Source organism: Eutrigla gurnardus, assembly GCF_963514095.1.
Source record: "Eutrigla gurnardus genome assembly, chromosome: 23".
In the NCBI taxonomy this organism is placed as follows: Eukaryota; Metazoa; Chordata; class Actinopteri; order Perciformes; family Triglidae; genus Eutrigla; species Eutrigla gurnardus.
The window spans coordinates 1,345,111-1,365,110 of NC_139934.1; the positions used below are offsets into that span (position 1 = coordinate 1,345,111).

General features: G+C 43.9%; 4 protein-coding genes across 4 annotated transcripts in view; 3 read left to right on the top strand and 1 right to left on the bottom strand.

Annotated features, from left to right (window-relative positions):
* ttc39b (tetratricopeptide repeat domain 39B) overlaps positions 1 to 5,559 on the top strand; it is a 15,212-nt gene extending 9,653 nt beyond the window's left edge. Inside the window, exons 10-19 of the mRNA XM_084002953.1 lie at positions 1 to 56; positions 141 to 208; positions 317 to 376; positions 611 to 772; positions 988 to 1,079; positions 1,260 to 1,380; positions 1,504 to 1,615; positions 1,857 to 1,974; positions 2,060 to 2,176; positions 2,598 to 5,559. The exon at positions 1 to 56 is cut by the window's left edge and continues 53 nt beyond it. Of these exons, the coding sequence (XP_083859079.1) occupies positions 1 to 56; positions 141 to 208; positions 317 to 376; positions 611 to 772; positions 988 to 1,079; positions 1,260 to 1,380; positions 1,504 to 1,615; positions 1,857 to 1,974; positions 2,060 to 2,176; positions 2,598 to 2,694 (1,003 nt within the window). The 3' untranslated portion in view covers positions 2,695 to 5,559. The remainder of the gene's footprint in view (positions 57 to 140; positions 209 to 316; positions 377 to 610; positions 773 to 987; positions 1,080 to 1,259; positions 1,381 to 1,503; positions 1,616 to 1,856; positions 1,975 to 2,059; positions 2,177 to 2,597) is intronic.
* Positions 5,560 to 6,054: 495 nt separating this feature from the next.
* On the top strand, positions 6,055 to 11,733 carry LOC311008984 (complement factor I-like). Its single transcript, XM_084002952.1, has 18 exons — positions 6,055 to 6,339; positions 6,866 to 6,933; positions 7,007 to 7,160; positions 7,230 to 7,293; positions 7,400 to 7,565; positions 8,191 to 8,384; positions 8,460 to 8,567; positions 8,658 to 8,771; positions 8,858 to 8,893; positions 8,981 to 9,001; positions 9,322 to 9,470; positions 9,551 to 9,654; positions 9,848 to 9,907; positions 9,987 to 10,091; positions 10,559 to 10,734; positions 10,818 to 10,919; positions 10,996 to 11,144; positions 11,425 to 11,733. The coding sequence occupies exons 1-18, from the start codon at positions 6,289 to 6,291 to the stop codon at positions 11,491 to 11,493; spliced, it is 1,890 nt and encodes a 629-aa protein (XP_083859078.1). The 5' UTR covers positions 6,055 to 6,288; the 3' UTR covers positions 11,494 to 11,733.
* Positions 11,734 to 12,454: 721 nt separating this feature from the next.
* cfi (complement factor I) lies at positions 12,455 to 18,544 on the top strand. The gene is made up of 17 exons (XM_084003556.1): positions 12,455 to 12,669; positions 12,928 to 13,115; positions 13,495 to 13,648; positions 13,857 to 13,920; positions 14,011 to 14,176; positions 14,261 to 14,463; positions 14,948 to 15,055; positions 15,134 to 15,253; positions 15,326 to 15,355; positions 15,441 to 15,461; positions 15,705 to 15,847; positions 15,954 to 16,057; positions 16,290 to 16,394; positions 16,550 to 16,725; positions 16,920 to 17,021; positions 17,511 to 17,659; positions 18,408 to 18,544. The coding sequence occupies exons 1-17, from the start codon at positions 12,547 to 12,549 to the stop codon at positions 18,474 to 18,476; spliced, it is 2,025 nt and encodes a 674-aa protein (XP_083859682.1). The 5' UTR covers positions 12,455 to 12,546; the 3' UTR covers positions 18,477 to 18,544.
* Positions 18,545 to 18,829: 285 nt separating this feature from the next.
* Positions 18,830 to 20,000, bottom strand: part of LOC311009412 (calcium uniporter regulatory subunit MCUb, mitochondrial-like) — a 3,372-nt gene continuing 2,201 nt past the window's right edge. The window contains exons 6-9 of the mRNA XM_084003558.1: positions 19,811 to 19,917; positions 19,615 to 19,711; positions 19,139 to 19,255; positions 18,830 to 19,026 (exon numbers count right to left, since the gene is read on the bottom strand). Of these exons, the coding sequence (XP_083859684.1) occupies positions 18,955 to 19,026; positions 19,139 to 19,255; positions 19,615 to 19,711; positions 19,811 to 19,917 (393 nt within the window). The 3' untranslated portion in view covers positions 18,830 to 18,954. The remainder of the gene's footprint in view (positions 19,027 to 19,138; positions 19,256 to 19,614; positions 19,712 to 19,810; positions 19,918 to 20,000) is intronic.

A 20,000-nucleotide genomic window follows, 5' to 3' on the forward strand; every position in this document is an offset into this window, starting at 1 on the left:
GATCCTCAGCGCTCTGACGCTGCTCTTCTACAACACATACGTGTCACTGATACTCGGTAGGAAAACACGCGTTTCAGGTGCCAAACCCGGGTAGTTTTCATGAGTCTTGTGGATGAGATGATAATGTGGTGTCTGATTAGGAACCGGAGAGGGGAACCTGGTGGAGGCTGAAGCCCTGCTGGAGCCGTACCAACAGAAATACCCCAAAGTAAGCCAACCACGCGCAATTCTGCAGAAAATATGAAGCCATAAGCCTCTGTTTCAGTCTGATCTGTAGAAAAGCAACACAACGTGCTCTGTTGTTTGTGTGTTTCAGGGCTCCATCATTCTCTTCTATTCTGCTCGCATTGCCACGCTGAGGGGAAACTTTGAGACGGTCTGAAACACATTTTTACTCTCTTTTAAGAGCCTCATTGCCATGATATATCCCCGAACCTAAACTTAAATAAGTCAGAACCCTTTCCCCAAAATATATTCACCTTTCCAAACTGTCATCATCTTCTTAACATGCCTTATACATCCTAACTTATGTGGTAAAGATAACAGTTATTTGTTGTTCCTCCGGTGCTGCCTTCAGGGGCGGTGTGTGAAAACGTACATTGTGTTGCAGGCGCGGGCGAAGTACGAGGACTGCATCAGCAGCCAGCAGGAGTGGAAGCAGATCCACCACCTGTGTTACTGGGAGCTGATGTGGACTCACTCCTACCAGCAGGAGTGGCAGCAAGCGTACCAGTACGCCGACCTGCTGTGCAGGGAGAGCCGCTGGTCCAAGGTACACATAGCAAGGGTTCAAGGGTCATTTGTTGGCTTTTATTCAAAACACTGGGGAGAAACAATGGAAAACACCACAAACAAAACAAAGTAAAACAATTTTCTGGTGAGATAATAAGTCCGACATCATAATATGCAACATCCACTCTGTGTTTGAGCACCAGAGTCCCGCTAAAGCACAAGCTGAACCCATCGTTGGTCTTTTACTCTCTCCAGGCCATCTATGTGTACCAGAAGGCAGCCATCCTCAGTATGATGTCAGAGGAGGAGGTGGAGAAGACGGGGGAGGACATCATGGAGCTCTTCAGGTCAGCCTGCTTCGTTAGAACATGAATAGTATCACCACAGCATCATCTGTATATCATTGATTAAAGTAAAGTCATTTTGGGGTTCCTTTAAGGGGCAGGGTGATGTATTCTGCTATTGAGTGTCCTCACAAGTAAAGAAGCACTCAAACAGTGTATTTATTGTAGTATTTGCGTGTGCAGGCAGGTGGAGGGGCTGAAACAGCGCCTGGCAGGGAAATCCATCCCGACGGAGAAGTTCGCCGTGAGGAAGTCGAGGCGCTACAAAGCTGCGAAGCCCATCCCCCTGGTCATCCCCGCCCTGGTATAAAACACACAACACACGTTTATTCTGTGTATTTTAGTCGATATTGGCTATAGTTTAATGTACTTTGAATGAGTATGTACTTTAAATGAATATATTTGGTGACATGTTTTCCCTCCGTAGGAGATGATGTACGTTTGGAACGGTTTCACCATCGTTGGGAAACGAGCCGACAGTACCGAGGCCCTGCTGGTTACCATAGAGACGGCGGAGGAGCAGCTTCGCAGCGATACCAGTAAGTTCAACGCAACAAATTGTATTACTATGATTATTATCCTTAGAGAGTGAAGCAGGGATTCCACAGGGTTCTGTCCTTAGCCCACTTCTCTTCAGTTTATACTGTACAGAAACGACCAGAATCGCATCATGCAGCAGGTTCTTTTTTGCTGTATTACGAGTATGAAAGAGGTCCATTTGTCTGAGCTTTCTCACTACAAATAAAGACAATAACGTAATATCTGTGTCTCTGTGTTCAGGCCCGTCGGAGTTTCATCCCGATGACAGCTGCCTGGTCCAGATGTTGAAGGGACTCTGTCTGAAACACCTGGGCAGGTTACTGCAGGCCGAGCTCTGCTTCACGCAGGTGTTGTCCAGGTAACACGCAGACAGACAGCTTCGGTCTCACTGGTGAAAGCGTGATGAACGTGAGGTTAATCGTCGTGTTTGTGCGTTCTTCCAGCGAGAGTCGTATCCGATACGATCACTACTTGATTCCCTTCACCCTCTACGAGTTGGGTCTGCTGTACAAACAACAGGGAGACTTCGCCAAGGCCACCGCGTACATCGAGAACGCTAAGTATGTTCTGAATATATCAATGTATTGTAATAGTACCTCATAGTATAGCTAATATGGCTTGGAATATAGCTTGGAATACCTCTCTTTAGTTTAGTAGATGTCTTTATATACTATATTAACCTCTATAGATCACGTCTACTTACTTTCTTAAATACTTTATATACCTCTATGTACTTTTATTCACCTCTAAACACTTTCATAATCGTTTTTCATTTAATACGTTTATACACATTTTCATGTTATTTGATATAAAATCTTTTAAAAACTATAAAAACCTTTATACCTCTTTGTGTATTTTGATAAAGCTTATACACCTCTTAATGCTTTCGTGTGTACTTTATATAAGTGTTTAAATAAAGCTTATATACCCGTATGCTTTCATATATGTATAAACCTGGCTGAAACTTGTGTTCCTCATCAGGACCAACTACAAGGACTACTCCATGGAGTCCCGGCTGCACTTCAGGATCCACGCGGCCCTCAACAGCCTGAAAGGATCCCCTGTCGGCAGCCCGTAATACTCGGACCGGCAACCTGGGGATTTTTAAACAGAGTGGATGAATGAAGAAGTGTGTCGGGGGTTTCCATCACGACCAGGACCCTCTTATTCTGCATCGCTTGCAACCTCATATTCCAGTTTATGTTTCTTATTTATTTATTTTTTAACCGTGTGGACAGATTATTTAAGATTCTTCTCAAACAGGCCTGGGGCTTCCCGTCGGCGTCTGCCAGCTGAGATTTTATTGGTCGATGCGGCGCCATGATGTCTAATATAAACAGCATGCTAATAGGCTCCTTTAGCACACGAGAAGACGTTTCACTTTCGGGGCTCGTTCACGTAAGTACGAAAAGGTTTGAACCAATAAGACGAGAGGTCAAATGTTTCTTTTTGCCTTTTTTGAAAGTCCGTCTGAAACGAGCCCTAAAAATCAAATCTTCACTGACATCTGCTGCCAAACAATCATGGCCTTAGACCGCTTACACTTCTGTATGAACCTCGTTAGTGCAGAGTCGTAGATACCGACAGATTTCAGGTTGGAACGCGTTTGTTCGGTTAGCATCGGATCGTTGGAACACTTTATATTTGCTTTGCCTTTTTTTCTGATTTCTTAATAAAGCATCATGCACCGCGATCACAGCCTTCTCACCGACCGTGGCTTATACACACACACACACACACACACACACACACAATACACTCGTTTCCGAGCTCGCACATTTACCTGGCAATACGCACACAGACGGCTGTAAAACGCACACATTTAGCAGCAATATGAAACAACGTTGGTGGACTTCATTCATCAGTCAGTGTGTGTCCGTCTTTTATCTATAGTTCCTTTTGTTTTCGCAGAGGCAGCAATTCTCTCTTTCCAGGATATTAACATAGCTTAGAAGCATTTATTGGCTACAATATGTTAATTTCTCTAAAGCTACACGACTCCACGTTTACTGAAGGATTGAGATTCGTCTGCTAACGTCACGACATTAAGCTCTAAACAGACAAAACGAGGATGGACTGTCTTTACGTTTATTATATTACATTGTATTCTGTTATATACCGTAAAATGAGATAGATCGACATACGTGAAGAGCCTATTTCTGTAATTATATGTCTAAAACAAAAGCACAATCTATGATCCCCACCTTAAACTTTTTTTTCTGTTCTCATTTGGCTTCAAGTAGTTTGATACCACACTATTATGTATATTATATATTAAAACTATTATATTACTATATGTGAAACTCAAAAGGTATACTGGTTTTAAACCAACTGAACTGAACTCTCAAGTTCCGTTTCCAGGGAAACGTGGCAGTTTGAAACGCGTTGTTAGCTTGGATTTGTTTCGTAAAAACAAACAACTCATTTGTGATATGAGAACAAGAACAAGATTTGGGGCATGAATGGACAGAAATGCTTTGGAAAAGGAAAAATAACATCACATTAATTGTCATTCAGCCCCCAAACAACCGATGAACTGCATCTTTCCTGTAATTGGACTCGGAGTTGTGTCCAGCTGGAATAAACGAGGAACAACTAGCCTTCTCCCTGTAATGAATGTATTAACCTAAAGACCAAATTATATGTCTGTCTTGCCGTACGTGTCTTTTTTTTCGTGTATTTGTACGCCTGTTTGATTTGTCATGCATTTGTGCGATCTGAAACTCAACTTCCGAACAACTCAAGTCGCCAGGTGCAGTAAACGCATAACGGTTGTACTCAAAAGACCAGAGAAAGAGTTGTGGCAATAAGTCAAGTCTCAGTGTGGGATGATGGTCGATCCGTTGCTAGAGGCACAAAACGGCTAGTGGCTAATGTTGCTAGCTTCTGGAAGAACAAAGTGAATATTAGAGGTAATTGTTCATGTTGTCCCCTTTTTGCTGTGGTTGATTTGTCGAGGTGTGGTGTTTTAGCATCGCACCCTTAGCTTATGCTACAGCATTAGCATGTTGCCTGTTATCATAATAGCTAATATATTGTGCCTACTAGCATAGAATATTCGGAAATGTTTGCATCATCACTCAACATATAAGGGTTCCTAGCGGCGGAGGTTCCACCCTGAACCTTGAAAGAGTTCCATAAAGAAGCCTTTTGAACCAAAGAACCCTTTTTTAAGGAAAGGGTTCTCGTGGATTTTTGAAGGTGGTGTTAAAAGGGAACACCCTGAACCTTTATAGTTCTTGATGAAACCCTAGAAATAAATTGGTTCTCTGTAAAACTCTCTGGTTGGGTCGGAATGAATTTATATTAATTCAAATATTTTTAAGGTATTTCCAGAATCCTTGAAGACTCATTGCGCGATATAGACGTTTTTTTTTTACCTGTTTCCTTGCTAGTTTGTACAACACAATAAATAATGTAAACATCTTGTGAATATGAGAGATTCTTCTAATTCTCTTTAATAATAATAATAATAATTTAAGAAACGTATTGAAGAATCTTTTTATTCTGCAGTGGATAGAATATTCCTTTTTTCTAGATAGTCTGATAGACGTTCTCAAGTGTTGTTCAAGGACCTTCTGGGATTTGCCTTTCTACCAGATGTCACAGATCCACATGTCCACAGGTTTTCTTCACGTCACTATAAAGAATTAAAATAACGGATGTCTTTGGTGTCTTTAACATCTTGGCCGGCCACATTTCATCGTCAAACTTTCTTCATAGAAGGCTTCAGCTCAGCTGTTCATGTGTCTCTGTGTTAACATGGAAGGAGAGTTTTCTAGGATTTGCATCGCATGTAATAATTATATTTAATCTTTTTATTTCTAATTAGTAGTACATTACTGTGTGTGTGCTTTATGGCAGGAAGCAATATGACCAAATATTTATGGTTATAGATGATGATCCACATGGTGCAATAAATAAAAACGGAAGTTTCAAGTGATACGGCCTTTTTCTTCTATTACCATTCTTCCAACATTTATGTGTCACTCTTTAGACACATAAATATAGGGTATAAATATTGTTTAAATATAGCCATGATCCTTCACCGGTTTCTATTAGGACACTTTTTATTTGTATTTTCTTAAATTTGATGTTTTAATTATGCAAATCACGTTCTAAATGGATCATTTTGGGGGAAATCTGTTGTTGGTCAACATTGTGATTAAATGTCACAATTTGTGTATTGATTTGTGACTGATTTGTCACAGCTAAGAAAATACCACTACATTATCTTCTTATTCAAACAGTACACGGGTCTAAAGGTGCTTTATTTCCCAGTGGTTTTGGCATGTTTTACCTCTTTAAACACCATTTTTCCTGAAATTAATAAAGAAGATGAAACCTGCCAAAATAAATAAATGACTCATTAAATAAATCAACTTACATGACCTGAAACAGACATTGCGAAGCTCAGGTTTGCATGATAAGTTTGTGCCTTCTAAATTTAAAGAAATGCATTTGGGGTTTAATATGTCGGTGTTTGTGTTTCAACATTGGCAAGCTAATGATTAACTGGTGAAATCACCGCACGCCACCAGAGAAATCGGATCCTTCATAGCCAGAATAAGAATCTGTTGCTCCAGGATATAACTTTTTTGGTTTCAGAATCTCATCTCTCGGAGGAGACTAAACATTTTTTCAGAAGAAACCAGCGTTTGTGTTTGTCAGGATGACGTCGGCCGGAGTTTCTACTCTGGTGCTGTTTGCTCTCATCGGCATGGTGAGTCATTAAATCAAGGAACTTTTATTTTTCTATATATTTGGGACAACTTTAGTGTGTTTCATCAGTTCTGTACAGTATTGTGATATGATCCCCATAAGAATCCAACCGTAGTATCATATAGTGCTTCAAACCAACTAACGAAGCGTGTATGGAGGCTTGAATGGGCCAAAGCTATGTTTTTATTCCTTCAAATAATATGACAAAATTATCTCAAGGTTTACTTCCTCACTATCACAAACTCACACAGAGGGACAGAAAGGTTGTTCAAAAAAATTTAAGTATAAAAATGAATACATAAAATCCATAATTAAGATACATTTTTAGTTTGAATGTTGTCTTATAGTTGTTTTAACTGTATGTGAAGCACCTTGAATCATTATTAGATTTATACTTCATCCATCGGTCTGGTGGATAAAAATATAGGTTTTTTTTACCATAAACAGAAAAGTAAAGTAAAATGCTAAGAAGAAAAATAAAGGAAAACCAAACCTAGCATATTTATTATTCAACCAACTCCTTACAGCTCTCGACACAAAGCTCCGCCCTGAAGACGGACGAGTTTCTGGGACCAATCGAGTGTCTAGAAAGGAAGTAAGTCCTCTGCTCTCTGATTGGCCGGTTGTGTTTGTGCTTTGTTTTTGTTAATTTAATCTTTGTTTCGTAGCTTCACTCGTGACTCATGTGACCTGGTGTTCTGTCGTCCGTGGGAGTATTGCCTAGACGGGCGGTGCTCTTGTAAACCCGCCTACAAGTGTCCCACGGAGGGCGTGACTCCGGCCTGTGCCCATGGCAACAGGCAGCTCCGGTCCTTTTGCCAGGTTACGACATGATTGGCCATTTGGTTTCCCTCGAGTCTTGAACCTAAACCCAGATGATTTATTTTCCAGGCGATGGCGGTCAGCTGTCAGACCAAGACACCCTTCATGTCCCACTTTGGGGAACCCTGCACAGGTTGGTCCTCAAAGATCTTTCAGAATTGTCTCCCTCGTGAAGGTGCGATCACACCAAGATGTTCAGGTACCACTGTACATTGACCTCCATCTTTGTTTCACGTCAGCCGATCAGCCGAAGTTCCGAGGGTCAGTAGAGGAAGGCACAGGAGTGGTCCGGCTGTTTGTTCCCAACAACGGCAGCACTGGAGTCGGCGAGGAGCTCCTGGTGTGTCGGGAGCTGTGGGACATGCCGGCCGCCAACGTGGCCTGCAAGCAGCACGGACACCCGCTGTGAGAGGAGATATATTTAATATTCACGATGCGTGTACACAGTTTCCACAGCGAGATGTAGAACGTAGGAGTTTGGTTGGTTGACGGGTTAAAGATACGTCAGACTCGGTAGGTAAAACTGTCATATCATATCATGTGGTAGGCTGCCAAGTGGTACCTCCCACTTCCTAGCAACCACCTCCCACATCCTAGCAACCACCTTCCACTTCCTAGCAAACCACCTCCCACTTCCTAGCAACCACCTCCCACTTCCTAGCAACCACTTCCATGCTCCGACCTCCCACATCCTAGCAACCACCTTCCACTTCCTAGCAACCACCTCCCACTTCCTAGCAACCACCTCCCACTTCCTAGCAACCACCTCCCACTTCCAACCACCTCCCACTTCCTAGCAACCACTTCCATGCTCCGACCTCCCACTTCCTAGCAACCACTTCCATGCTCCGACCTCCCACTTCCTAGCAACTACTTCCCATTTCCCGGCACTTTCTTTCCACCTCCCACTTTTCCAGCTCCCACTTCCAAGCTTTCACCCCCATGTCGGATCCGCAGACAATCCCAGATGCTAATAGTGTGTGTCTGTGTGTGTGTGTGTGTGTGTGTGTGTGTGTGTGTGTGGATACAGTGGTGCTGCATATTCTGGTACCGTGTCATACATTTCCCTGAAGAGCTACCATGGCGACCAGCAGTTGCCAGGCAAATGTGTGAGTGTGCGTTGCCAGGGTTACGAGAGCTCCCTGGCGGAATGTGTCATCTATGACAAGACTGATATTGGCGGCCGGGGCGTCGCTATGGCGACCTGTGCCCAGCCAACGACAGGTGAGCAAAGGTCAAATCTCGTCGCGCCCCGTTGGGTTTGACCTTGACCCTCCATGGCGACGTGTGTCGTTGCAGGCGAGGACTGCGAGTTCAGGTGCGTGAACAGGAAGTGCGTGTCGCTCGGTCAGACGTGCGACGGGGTAGACGACTGTGGCGACCGCAGCGACGAGATGTGCTGCAAGAGTAAGACTTCCGTAGAGTCGGTTACGTCCCCACGTCTGCACACGGAGCGACCGCAGCCCTTCTAATGTGACGTGAATGTGTTCCCATCAGGATGCAGGAACGGAGCGTTCCGCTGCAGCACCGGCGTATGTTTGCATCCGGAGGCGGTCGCCGACGGACAGATCGACTGTCTGGACGGCGACGACGAGTCCAAGAAACACACAAGTACCTAATAACACGAACACAGCAGCACTTCTCATCAGTGTCAGCTATTTTATTAAAATATGTTTGTTTTTACCGATTCTTCTCAGAGCCACAGACGTCACTTCCTCTTCCTGCGAACACGGGTAACCATAGTAACTGATCACTGGAACGTCTGACTGATGTTGTTTTTGGAACAGCCAAAATTATGTTTTTTCTGTTGTTTTTTTCAGAATACGTCTCTCCTCAAAATGGTATGTAGCTTCAACATTAGTATGTTTCGTGTGGTCGTATGAGTAGAAATAATTGTGGTTACAACCCATAATTAGCGTTTATAATCAGTATTTTCTTCAAAATATTAGTGAAAAATTGCTAGAAAAGCTGAATAGTAATTCTTTTTGGGGCTATTTTTGGGGTTCAACTTTTCAAGTGAATCTTTTTTAAGAAGTTGTGATTTTACTTACTGGTTTATAGAAATGCTTTAAATATAATAGTATTGTAATAATATTGAGATTTTCGTTTCAGTACTATTTATTAATGTAAATTTGTTGAATGAAATGTTGTTTCCGCGTAGAAACGAGGGCCGCCAGAGTGCAGCTAGAGTCCAGGTTGAACTGTGGGATTCCTCAAACCACCCAAGTGAAGGGTGACGGTGATGAAGACGAGGGCTGGGGAAGAGGAGGCCGCTTCAAGAGAGTGGTGGGAGGACAAGTGACACAGCCGGTCAGTGGCATGCATTCCGGCCGGTCAAGTCCGATCCCGCTGCCTTCCTTCATCTCATGCCGTGTCTCGTCTGTGTGCAGACTCAGATTCAGTGGCAGGCTGCCATAGAAATGAAGAGGCGCATTCACTGTGGAGGAGCGTTGATCGGTGGCTGCTGGGTAATCACCTCTGCTCACTGCATCGGGTAGGAGGCATGCAGCGGTCCGAGTACTGCCATGACGGGAGGAACGTTGTCAGTCAATAAGTTGATTCTTTGAATTGGATTTTTTTCTCTGTTTTATACTATTGATATGTTTAAAAAGACGATGAGGTTGAGTGAACACATTGTGGAAGTTGACCTTTGAAACATGGTGACAATAGCTCTCTCTCTCTTTCAGGATTCATCCCCCTCTCTTTATCTCCAAAGATGGAGTTTCTGGACAACTCCCCAGCCAAAAGTACTTATACGTCTCATTTTCCACGTAGGGAACTCAAATGTTGAGCATTATCTTGATGTGTTGTTGATTTCTGTTCCAGGCCGAGCCCTTCTTTACTGAGAGTGAGGTTGTCTGTCTGGAAGAAGACCAGGGCTCAGAGCACAGAGGATATCATCCCTGTTCAAGATGTCCACATCCACCCGAAGTATGCATGTTTTCATGTTTGTTAGATTAATAGAGTTCTGCTTGGTGCACCATACATCAGAAAGAGCAGAAAGGTTTAAGGTATAAGTTGGAGAAGCTTTTTTCTTAGGAAGGCAAAGAAGTGGTGAATGTTTTGAGAGGAAAAAGCAATGGAAAAAAGGAATATTTGTTCATTTTCATTTTACTTGCATCAATAATGTGAGGAGGTGTAGATCTACTGGCGGATGTAGAGGCAAAAAGCGGGAGAGAAGAACTCCAAAGTACATGATGCAGATGGGACATCACGTAAGTAAAATATAACGTCGTCAGCGTAGAGGGGAATTTGACGCAATGTCCCATTTAATGAGATGGATAAAAAAACACTGCTCAAAAGTCTGACAGCATGGCGAGACAAAAGGAAGATCCCCGTCTGATACTGTCGGACAGAACAGCATCTGTTTCTAATCACTCCGAACGACTCAAATGAAGGTACAACTCCGACACCCGTGAGAACGACATCGCCCTGCTGCAGCTTGAGAAACTTCCGTTCCAAGAGGAGTGTTTCGGCCCGAACCCTGCGATCACTCCGGTCTGTGTTCCCTGGACCACCAGGCTCTTCCATCCCAACCACACCTGCACCATCTCTGGGTGGGGGCAAGATGCAGGTACAACAGCAAGCTGATACTCGTTTTGATTGGCTTGTTTTAAAGCCCTTTGTATAGCTCTTGCTCTTGACCACCTTCTGCAGGTGGTCGACTGTCCTCGTTCTTACAGTGGGCCAACGTATCCCTCATTGAAGACTGTCAGAGATTCCACAATGACAGCCTGAAACCCGGCATGATCTGTGCAGGTTGGTGTGCTCCTGTCTCACTGCCTCGCTGGTTGCTGTATGAACGGAGGTCATTCAGGGTGATGTTTGTGTGCAGGTGATGTGAGGGGCGGTGTGGGTCCTTGTCAGGGCGACAACGGAGGTCCTCTGGTGTGTGAGGACGAGCTCGGCGTTTCTTACCTGTGGGGCATCATCAGCTGGTTGCGGGGGTGTGGCCAGCCGGGATCTCCAGCAGTTTATACACAGGTAAAAACATCGGAAATACCGGTGGAAACATTCAACATGATGATATAACATAGTCACGAAAATCTGATGATTTGTGTTCATGGATACAAATGTTCAGCCTTTTTGTCGTTCAGCAAAACTTTCAAACTATTTTTCAATTGGAAGTATTTTTTCTTCTCATTTCTATGGTAAAACCTCACAGAGCCACGTTTAAAGACATAAGAACGTTAGTATTATTGGGTGTAGTGAACATTGTAGCCTCAAGGGGGTGCTAGCAGGACTGAATGACTGTCTCTTTCAGGTGGCTCATTACTTTGAGTGGATCAGACAACATACAGGGTGGCCAGCGGTGACCAAGTTCAACTCCTAATAATACTCGAACAACATGAGGATGACATTTCTATTTTCATATCGTACTGACAGACAATTCTAACCTTTTAAATGTGTTAATAAGTTAGACATTGTTGCTGTCCAACATAAGAAAACAATCATAATCTCTGTCTGTAGATGTAACGTTAAAAACATATTTGTATTTAATTCTGAAATTAATAAAATGCTGTTGTTACTTCTGTTATCCGTGTGGGTTTATGAGCATTTTCACGTCTGAATAAACAAGTAAACTAACAATGTCGTCAGTAAGTCTTGTCTTCACGTATTGATGAACGTTACTGATCATGAGTGTAACGGGAAGGCCGGGTCATGTTTGTGGTTGTGTGTACAAATACATGAAGAAAACACAGAACTCTGACTAAGTACACAGGGATTTTGAAACACTTGTTTTATTTATGCAATGTTGAAAATGATTAATCCTTTCAGGGATCTTTCCCAGCATGCAATGGCCACTTCCCAGCAGTCATAGTCGGGTATGACAGGTGTTCTTCACAGCGTTGATGTATTTTCACCATTAAATGTCTCCATAAACCGACCGTGTGGTAGTTGGCCAGCAGGTGCAACACCTTAAAACGGAAGCAGCTAACTCTAAGTCCACCATGATTCCTTTTATAATTTACATTTATTTGTCAAAAATGTCACTCAAAATCACACTTATGGGAACGTTTGTTTCGTTAAACACTTAACAGGGAAATTTAAGTCCGATCAGCGTTATACTGTCCGGTAGACGAAACGCAGACTATGACCTTCAGTCACCATATTTGCGTTTGGATTACTGGAATCCCCGACCCAAACCTTCTGTTCTGTGACAGTCCAGTGCATGGTCAGCTGAATCGATCTGTTGGTGTCAACATCTCCAAGCCAAGCTAATGATTGATTGATGACATCATCAGTGGACAGAAGAGATATCAGACTTTCAGTCACTTTTTTCCCTTACAGAGAGAATAACTACCTCTCTCTCTCTCTCTCTCTCTCGTTATCATTTTCTATCTATTTCTTTTGTCCATCAGTAACAACATATGTTATTAAACATATGAATATGCATTTCCTAAGAAACTGGACTGTGGAGGAAACCAGACTACTTGCATTCGTCAGGATGAAATCAGCGGCAGTTTCTCTTTTCTTGGTGTTTCTTCTCGTCATTCCATCTGAAACGGTGAGTTAGCTAATGCTTTTATTTATTTTAAGTCATTATTAAAAAACATTCCATCACCTCCTTTCCTACCATGTCTTTTGTTTGATGTTGCTTAATGCAGGACTCATATCACAATAGTACTAATATAACTGCTGTGTTCAACAAGCAACAAGTACTTGTACTTTTAAAGTGAAGAGAAAGTTGTGTATCATCTGCTTAAAACTTGATGAACTAAGATATCCTTGATTTATTTGTAACTGTATTGTGTTGCTGCTGCAGTGGGAGGCGGCAGATTATAATGATCCATCACGCATAGAGCAGGTGAAATATATCCCTTGGAAACCACCAACAGCAAGTCAACCACCAACAGCAAGTCAACCCCCAACAGTTCCCCACCCTGACCCCACAACCTCTGCAGTACCCAAGGGAGACGAGTTCCTGGGTCCACCTGAGTGTCTGAAAGAGAAGTACGTGTATTTTTATTGGCTGGGCTTCTTCCTTTAGTTGTTTCATTTTCTTCTTTGTTTCCAGACTGCATTCAGAAAACAAACATTTTAAAAGTAGTTATCTTGCAGACGGACCTAAGACCTTCAGCTTGGTGGAATTCATTGAGCACCTCTAGTTGATGTTATGAACTCAGACAGGATGGTGTTTGATTACTTCTGAACTTCACTGGCGGTCCATTTGTCTTTTTTTTTTACATTACGAGCTGTTTTTTGCTTTGTGTTGCCTATTATTTACACAGCTAGCAGGTTTTTAAAAATGGATCCTGTGCTCTTTAAAATGCTTAATGTGCGATTAATCCATGTTTGTGGCCAACATGCTCTATCTATAATAATTCAACAGGTTTACTCGTGCATCATGTGACCTGGTGTTTTGTCCTCCGTGGGAGCGTTGCATCGATGGACAGTGCTCCTGTAAGCTACCCTACCTGTGTCCCATTGAGGGTACGACCCCCGTTTGTGGGCGGGACAATAGAAACTACCGTTCCTACTGCCAGGTAACTGTGATGTCAGGAATCAACAGGGGTCTGGGATCAGAGTTGGTTTTAGAAACACAAATCTGGAATTTTGTTGTTCATCAGTCCCAATCAATATCTCTTGTCAAGAATGAGAACCACGTGAAAAGATCTAGAAAAACAGGCCTTCAAGAGCTTGCCGATCCGGAGAGTGCAACCCTGGAGTTTATATTGGTATTCTGTCTTCCAGGTGATGGCGGTCTCATGTCGGACCAAGAGACCCACCATGTCCCACTTTGGCACAGCTTGCGGAGGTTCGCTCTCGCAGATAGATTACAGTTTAGCGTCGCTGTTATACTCCTACAGATAATCAATGTCACCTTAATCTCTCTCTCGGCAAACAGAGAGTCATCAGAAGTTCACGACCTCCATAGACCCCGACACGGGACTGGTCAGAGTCTTCATCCCTGACAGCGTGGACCCCGAAGGTGGCAAGGACTTACTGGTGTGTCGGAAGGTCTGGAACATGGCGGCTGCCAACGTGGCCTGCAAGGAGCTCGGGACGCCGCTGTGAGACCAGATGTAGATCACGCAACGCAAACTGTGGTGCGAAATATCCATTTACATGAAAAGGAGTTTGACTTGTTCTTTCAGTGGTGCAGCAACGGCTGATTCGGTGCTTTACAATTCCCTGACAACCGACCACGACGGCAACAAGTTCCCAGTGAGCTGCGTGAGCATCAGCTGCCAAGGTTTTGAGAATTCCCTCGCCGAGTGTGTAATCCACGACAGGAGAAGGATTGGTAACAGGAGGGTCGCTATGGCAACCTGTTATAACGCATCACCAGAACAAAAAGGTTAGTTTGCACCAGTTCTACTCAAAAGGGTTGTTTTTACTGTGTGCCAATTAAAAATCCACATTAACAAACTTTTTTTTGGGCAGAGATCTTCTACAGGGGGTCCGGGACCCCTAGGGGGTCTGCAGAGTTACTGCAGGGGGTCCCCAAAATGATTTGATCCCCAAAAAAACATTATATCCATCAATCATTACAAAGTACTGTTATACATGGTACTATAGGTTGCACTACATATTATTATTGTTTAATAAGGAACAGTATATGATATGTAATAGGGGGTCCCTCCACCGGGTCTCTATAGGCCTTGGGGGTCCCCCCACCGGGTCTCTATTGGCCTTGGGGGTCCCTCCACCGGGTCTCTATTGGCCTTGGGGGTCCCTCCACCGGGTTTCTGTAGGTCTTGGGGTTCCTTGACTCGACTTGATCCGGGACCTTTGAATGTGGACCGATACCTGCGACAGGTAACATGTTTTGTGTGTTTCAGGAGAAGCGTGTCCGTTCACATGTGCGAACACAAAGTGCGTGTCTCTGAACCAGACCTGCGACGGCGTCGACGACTGCGGCGACCGCAGTGACGAGATGTGCTGCAAAGGTAAAAGAAAACAACGAGGCGCCGGTGGTTTGATTTCTTCGTCCCATCACGAGTGTAAGTTGTTTTGTGGTGGAACAGGTTGCAGGAACGGCGGTTTCCTCTGCAAGACGGGCGTGTGTCTGCATCGGGAGGCAATTGGTGACGGGATGATGGACTGTCTGGACGGCGAGGACGAAGCCTGGAAACATGAAAACACCAGTGAGATAGACACGATACAAGTCAGTCCGTTGTGACGGGTCACATTTACATTCACGTCTCCGTTCTCCACAGACGAGGTCCACTCACTCCTTCACAACACAGGTACAGCTCACCTGCACCTCGGGGGTTGGGAAACCGTTGTGATGATAGTTATGATGATAATTATTTTTTTGGTTGTTTTTTTCAGAGTACACATCTCCCAAAATAGGTATGTAGCCTAAACAGTACGCAGTAAGTGTATTTTAAGGGTATGTGGACATCCAAGAAGTTTTTTAACACATATGTTCAACAATCAAACATGGCTGGAACGGTCGGGTGTCTAATTAATAAGCCTCGGGGTCACCGGGTCACCTGACCTCAAGTCCAGTGTTCAGGCCCACGCGTCCCAGGACGAAGTCATCCGGATCGTGTCATGGAGCTGGATTTTATTAACTCCAACACCGGTGTGCAGAAACCAGGGACGACCGGGTGTACCTGGAGAACAAGCTGTACTGTGGGATTCCCAACGCCACCACGGTGGACGACGTGGAGGTGGAGGAGCGCCCCACCAGGAGCCGGACCAAGAGAGTGGTGGGAGGCATCCCCGCTAACCCGGTCAGTCAGAAACACCGCACTGTACCACAACAAAACCTTTATTTCACCCCAAAACCAACCCTGAATATCCTTCTGCTGGTTCCACGCTGGGAACGGTTCCCTGCAGACTCAGATCCAGTGGCAGATCGCTCTGGAGGAGAGAGGGAAGATCGACTGTGGAGGTGCCTACATCGGAGGATGCTGGGTAATCACGGCTGCTCACTGCGTCAGGTAGGACTGGTGCAGTACAATCACTACGCAGTGATGTACACTTACTCAGTACGGGTCTAATGTCAGGGTACTTTCTACATCGAAGTATTGTTCTTTTGTACTCCACTCACTCACTCACTCACTTCCTGTCCAGGTAAAACCACGTATGTGTTGCTGTGTTGATGTTGAATGTTTGTGATGAATGAATGAATGAATGAATGAATGAATGAATGCGTGTCTTTGTCTTGGTCAGGCCCAACCCCTCGGCCTTCAACGTGAAGTTTTCTCTCTGGAAGAAGACTCGAGCTCAGAACACCACGGACATCGTTCCTGTTGAAGCCATTTACATCCACCCAAAGTGTGTATCCATCAAACATCACACACACCTCAAACATTTACCCCAGCTGGCTAAGCCCCGCCCCCCACTGTTACCATGGAGCCCACGCCCTCATTAACTGCACTCCCTCCAGTGGCTTTAAAGCCTGAGGGTTGAAACGAGTGTTTTGGTTGCAGGTACAATGCCAGCAGCTACGAGAACGACATCGCCCTGGTGCAGCTGGAGAAGCTTCCCTTCAAGGAGGGCTGTCTGGAGGACAACCCGGCCGTCAGCGCCGTCTGCGTGCCCTGGTCCGCCCGCCTCTTCCAGCCCAACCACACCTGCAGCATCTCCGGGTGGGGGCGCACCGCAGGCGAGTCTTACTTACTCCACCAAAGACTGCTTCAACTTAATATTTTTATATGTCGGAATGTGGAACAAACGTCTGTCAAATGTAACAAATCAATAGATTTATTACATCATAATGATTCAACTATTGACATATTTATTTTGTGGCTTTTAAATGTGACATTTTGAGAAGAGAATTTATGTTTTCACTTGTTCCAGACGGCCGAGGAGCTCAGGTGCTGCTCTGGGCCAACGTGTCCCTCATCGACGACTGTCAGAGGTTCTACAAGGGTCGCTTCAAGCCGGGCATGATGTGTGCAGGTCGGTGCGTGTGATTGGCTAGAGAGAGTAAGCCCCGCCCCTTTTGGTGGACCACCACGGGATCTTATTTCAGAAAGAAAGTATGTCAGTCGACAGCCAGGCGGTATTTTTTTTAACTCTTTTGATTGAATTGTGCCATGAATAACACATTATGTACGTCATTGTGGGCTAACGTAGCTAAGTTAGCTAGCTAGCTAGCCAAGCTAACTGCCGCTAAACGAAATGCTACGACGACAAACAATACATCTTTTAAATTGACAAACATGTGGAATTTGTGGTACAACTCAAATGGGATAAAACAATAATTTATCTTATGTATCCGTGGGGGGACGGCAGAAAGGGGCGGGGCTTAGCCTCTCTACATGACCACAAATAAACAAGCCTGTTTCATGGACGCGTGTGCACGTGGTCATGTGTGTGTACGTGGTCATGTGTGTGCGTGTGCATGTGGTTGTGTGTGTGCACGTGGTCATGTGTGTGCGTGTGCAGGTGACCTGGACGGCAGCGTGGACTCGTGTCAGGGTGACAGCGGCGGTCCGCTCGTCTGTGAGGACGAACTGGGCGTGTCCTACTTGTGGGGCATCGTCAGCTGGGGAGAGAAGTGTGGTCAGGCGGGCTTCCCCGGAGTTTACACTCAGGTAACATATACACATATACACGGGAATATATACTCTTAATGTACACACATTTGAATAACTCATGACTCATAACAACAAAATAAAAGTAGAAAAGCCATTTTTGAAGAAATTGAGGTGTGAACGTTTTGTATGAACGTCATTGAAAAGTTGAATAATTCCAATTTTCTTTTCTTTAAAAGCTGAAGCTACAATTCATTTCTGGCTTTAATGTGTAAGAAAAAAGGCGACAAGGACAATTTAATGCTTTTAATTTGGTGATAAAGACCAATAATGTATAGAAGATGTGGAATAGTTTAAGGTTTGTTCTGTAAAATGTATGAAAGTGTCCATTTAAATGTGGAAAATCCTCATCGTAACGTTGAATATTTCTAAAAGTCAAATGAAAGGCATGAATGAGAAATGTAGAACACAAAGTCCTAACTGAGCTGAACATTTTGATGTTTGAATGAAGTTTCTATGTTTAAAAATATGGAAGGAGTAACCCATCAAACACAACAATAACCAATAAAAACATCACAGTATAACAATAACTATGACATCATTGAAATGAGTTTAAAGCTAAATTAAAAAGAAACGCCTTTAGTTTAGTGTTAAACATTCAAATGCCAACATATTGCTTTCATTTTGTTTCTCTCCGATGAGTACACATAAATATTTGTACTGCAGTTAAATGGTAGAAACATTGTGTTGTACTTGTTGTGTTTTACTCCACACACACTCATTAATATGACCTCCTTCTGTCTGACAGGTGGCTCATTACTTTGAATGGATCCGGCTTCACACTAAATGGTCCGCCGTCACCAAGTTCAACTCCTGAAGACAAAAACACACTTTCTATTAAGACTCATCTTCAAACACACAAATGTTATTAGTTTGCTGATTTTTATTAAAAGTTGTCCAATAAAATGTTTCTGTTTCTAACAGAATGCTGACATTTCATAACATAATCCGATAAAAAGGTTGATAAATTGTGTTCAAGGTTACATTTTTTGTTATTGTCCAGGGTTGCACAACAAAGTGAAGTACAAATACACACAAAATAATGTGAAGTACATAACGTGGTGGAGGGTGGGTTTGGTCTCTGTGCAGGCACCCCTTGTCACCAATATAACATAACATATAAAATACTTAAATTTACGTTTGACAAAGAGATGTCGCAGTGATGCAGGATAGGAACATAAAGAAAGTGTTTTTATTTGACAAAGAAGGCAAACAGAAACAGTTTTCCATCAGTAACGACATCCGTAAAAAATGTGCAAAAAGTTACATTTAATGTAAAAAAAAGAGGTGAAATCTCAGGTGGTTCTCTGAGGCTGAACCGCCTGCAGCCGGATGGCATTCCTCAAACTCCTGAGATCCCCCTCCACCTGAACACACACACACAGATTTACCTTTTCAACATGTTTCATTACTTCAGGTGTCGGTTTCAGAATGATATATATTTTAGTGTGTGTGTGTGTGTGTGTGCACTCTTATCACCTGTGCCAGCTCGTCTTTGAGCTCGTTGTATTTTTGAACGTTGAATTTCTGTCGAGATGCTTTCTGGTGGAAGAAGTGAAGGAACTGACGATCTCGTGCTGTCGGAAACATAAAATCCTACACACACACACACACACACACATTAACACAAATTAAAGCACAGACACATTTGACATCATCATGACATCACTCAGAGCTGGACTCACTGGATCTAGCAACACATCTGCTGGTTTACTACACCTGGAGGAACCAGAATACAGTATTGATCTGTGATTTAATATCAATAACCAGATGAAAAGGATGCTGAAATAAATCCATCATGATGGGGATCAGTAAAAAGAGCTGAGTCATGCTTTGTTAGGTCTGTCTGCAAGACCACAAGATAACTACTGTTAAAACGCTGGTTTTATGAATGGAGTCTGGTTGATGGGTGCTAGGCTACGCTAACGTCGTAGCTGCTCCGTCAACACGTTTACCTGCTTGGTGAGGACGTAGTAGCCGAAGAAGAGCAAGCTGGTGCTGCAGGTGATGAAGTAGGTGACCGGTTCCATGACGTCCCACGCAAACACATACCTGCACACACACACACACACACACACACACACACACACACACACAGTTCCAGGAATCCTGAGTATCTGAGTAACGTTTCAGTGTGTGTGTGTTCATTACCAGGTGAGGTAACCCAGGAATCCTCCCTGCAGGGACAGGTAGGCAAGCCCCGCCCACCCCAGTAGTGACGCTCTAGACTCCGCCTCCTGCACCATCTTGACCCTCACCTGTGCACACACACACACACACAGGTATATTCATAGACCATTCTAATCTTGGTTTCCTCACTGATTCCCTCCCATGAGGCCTT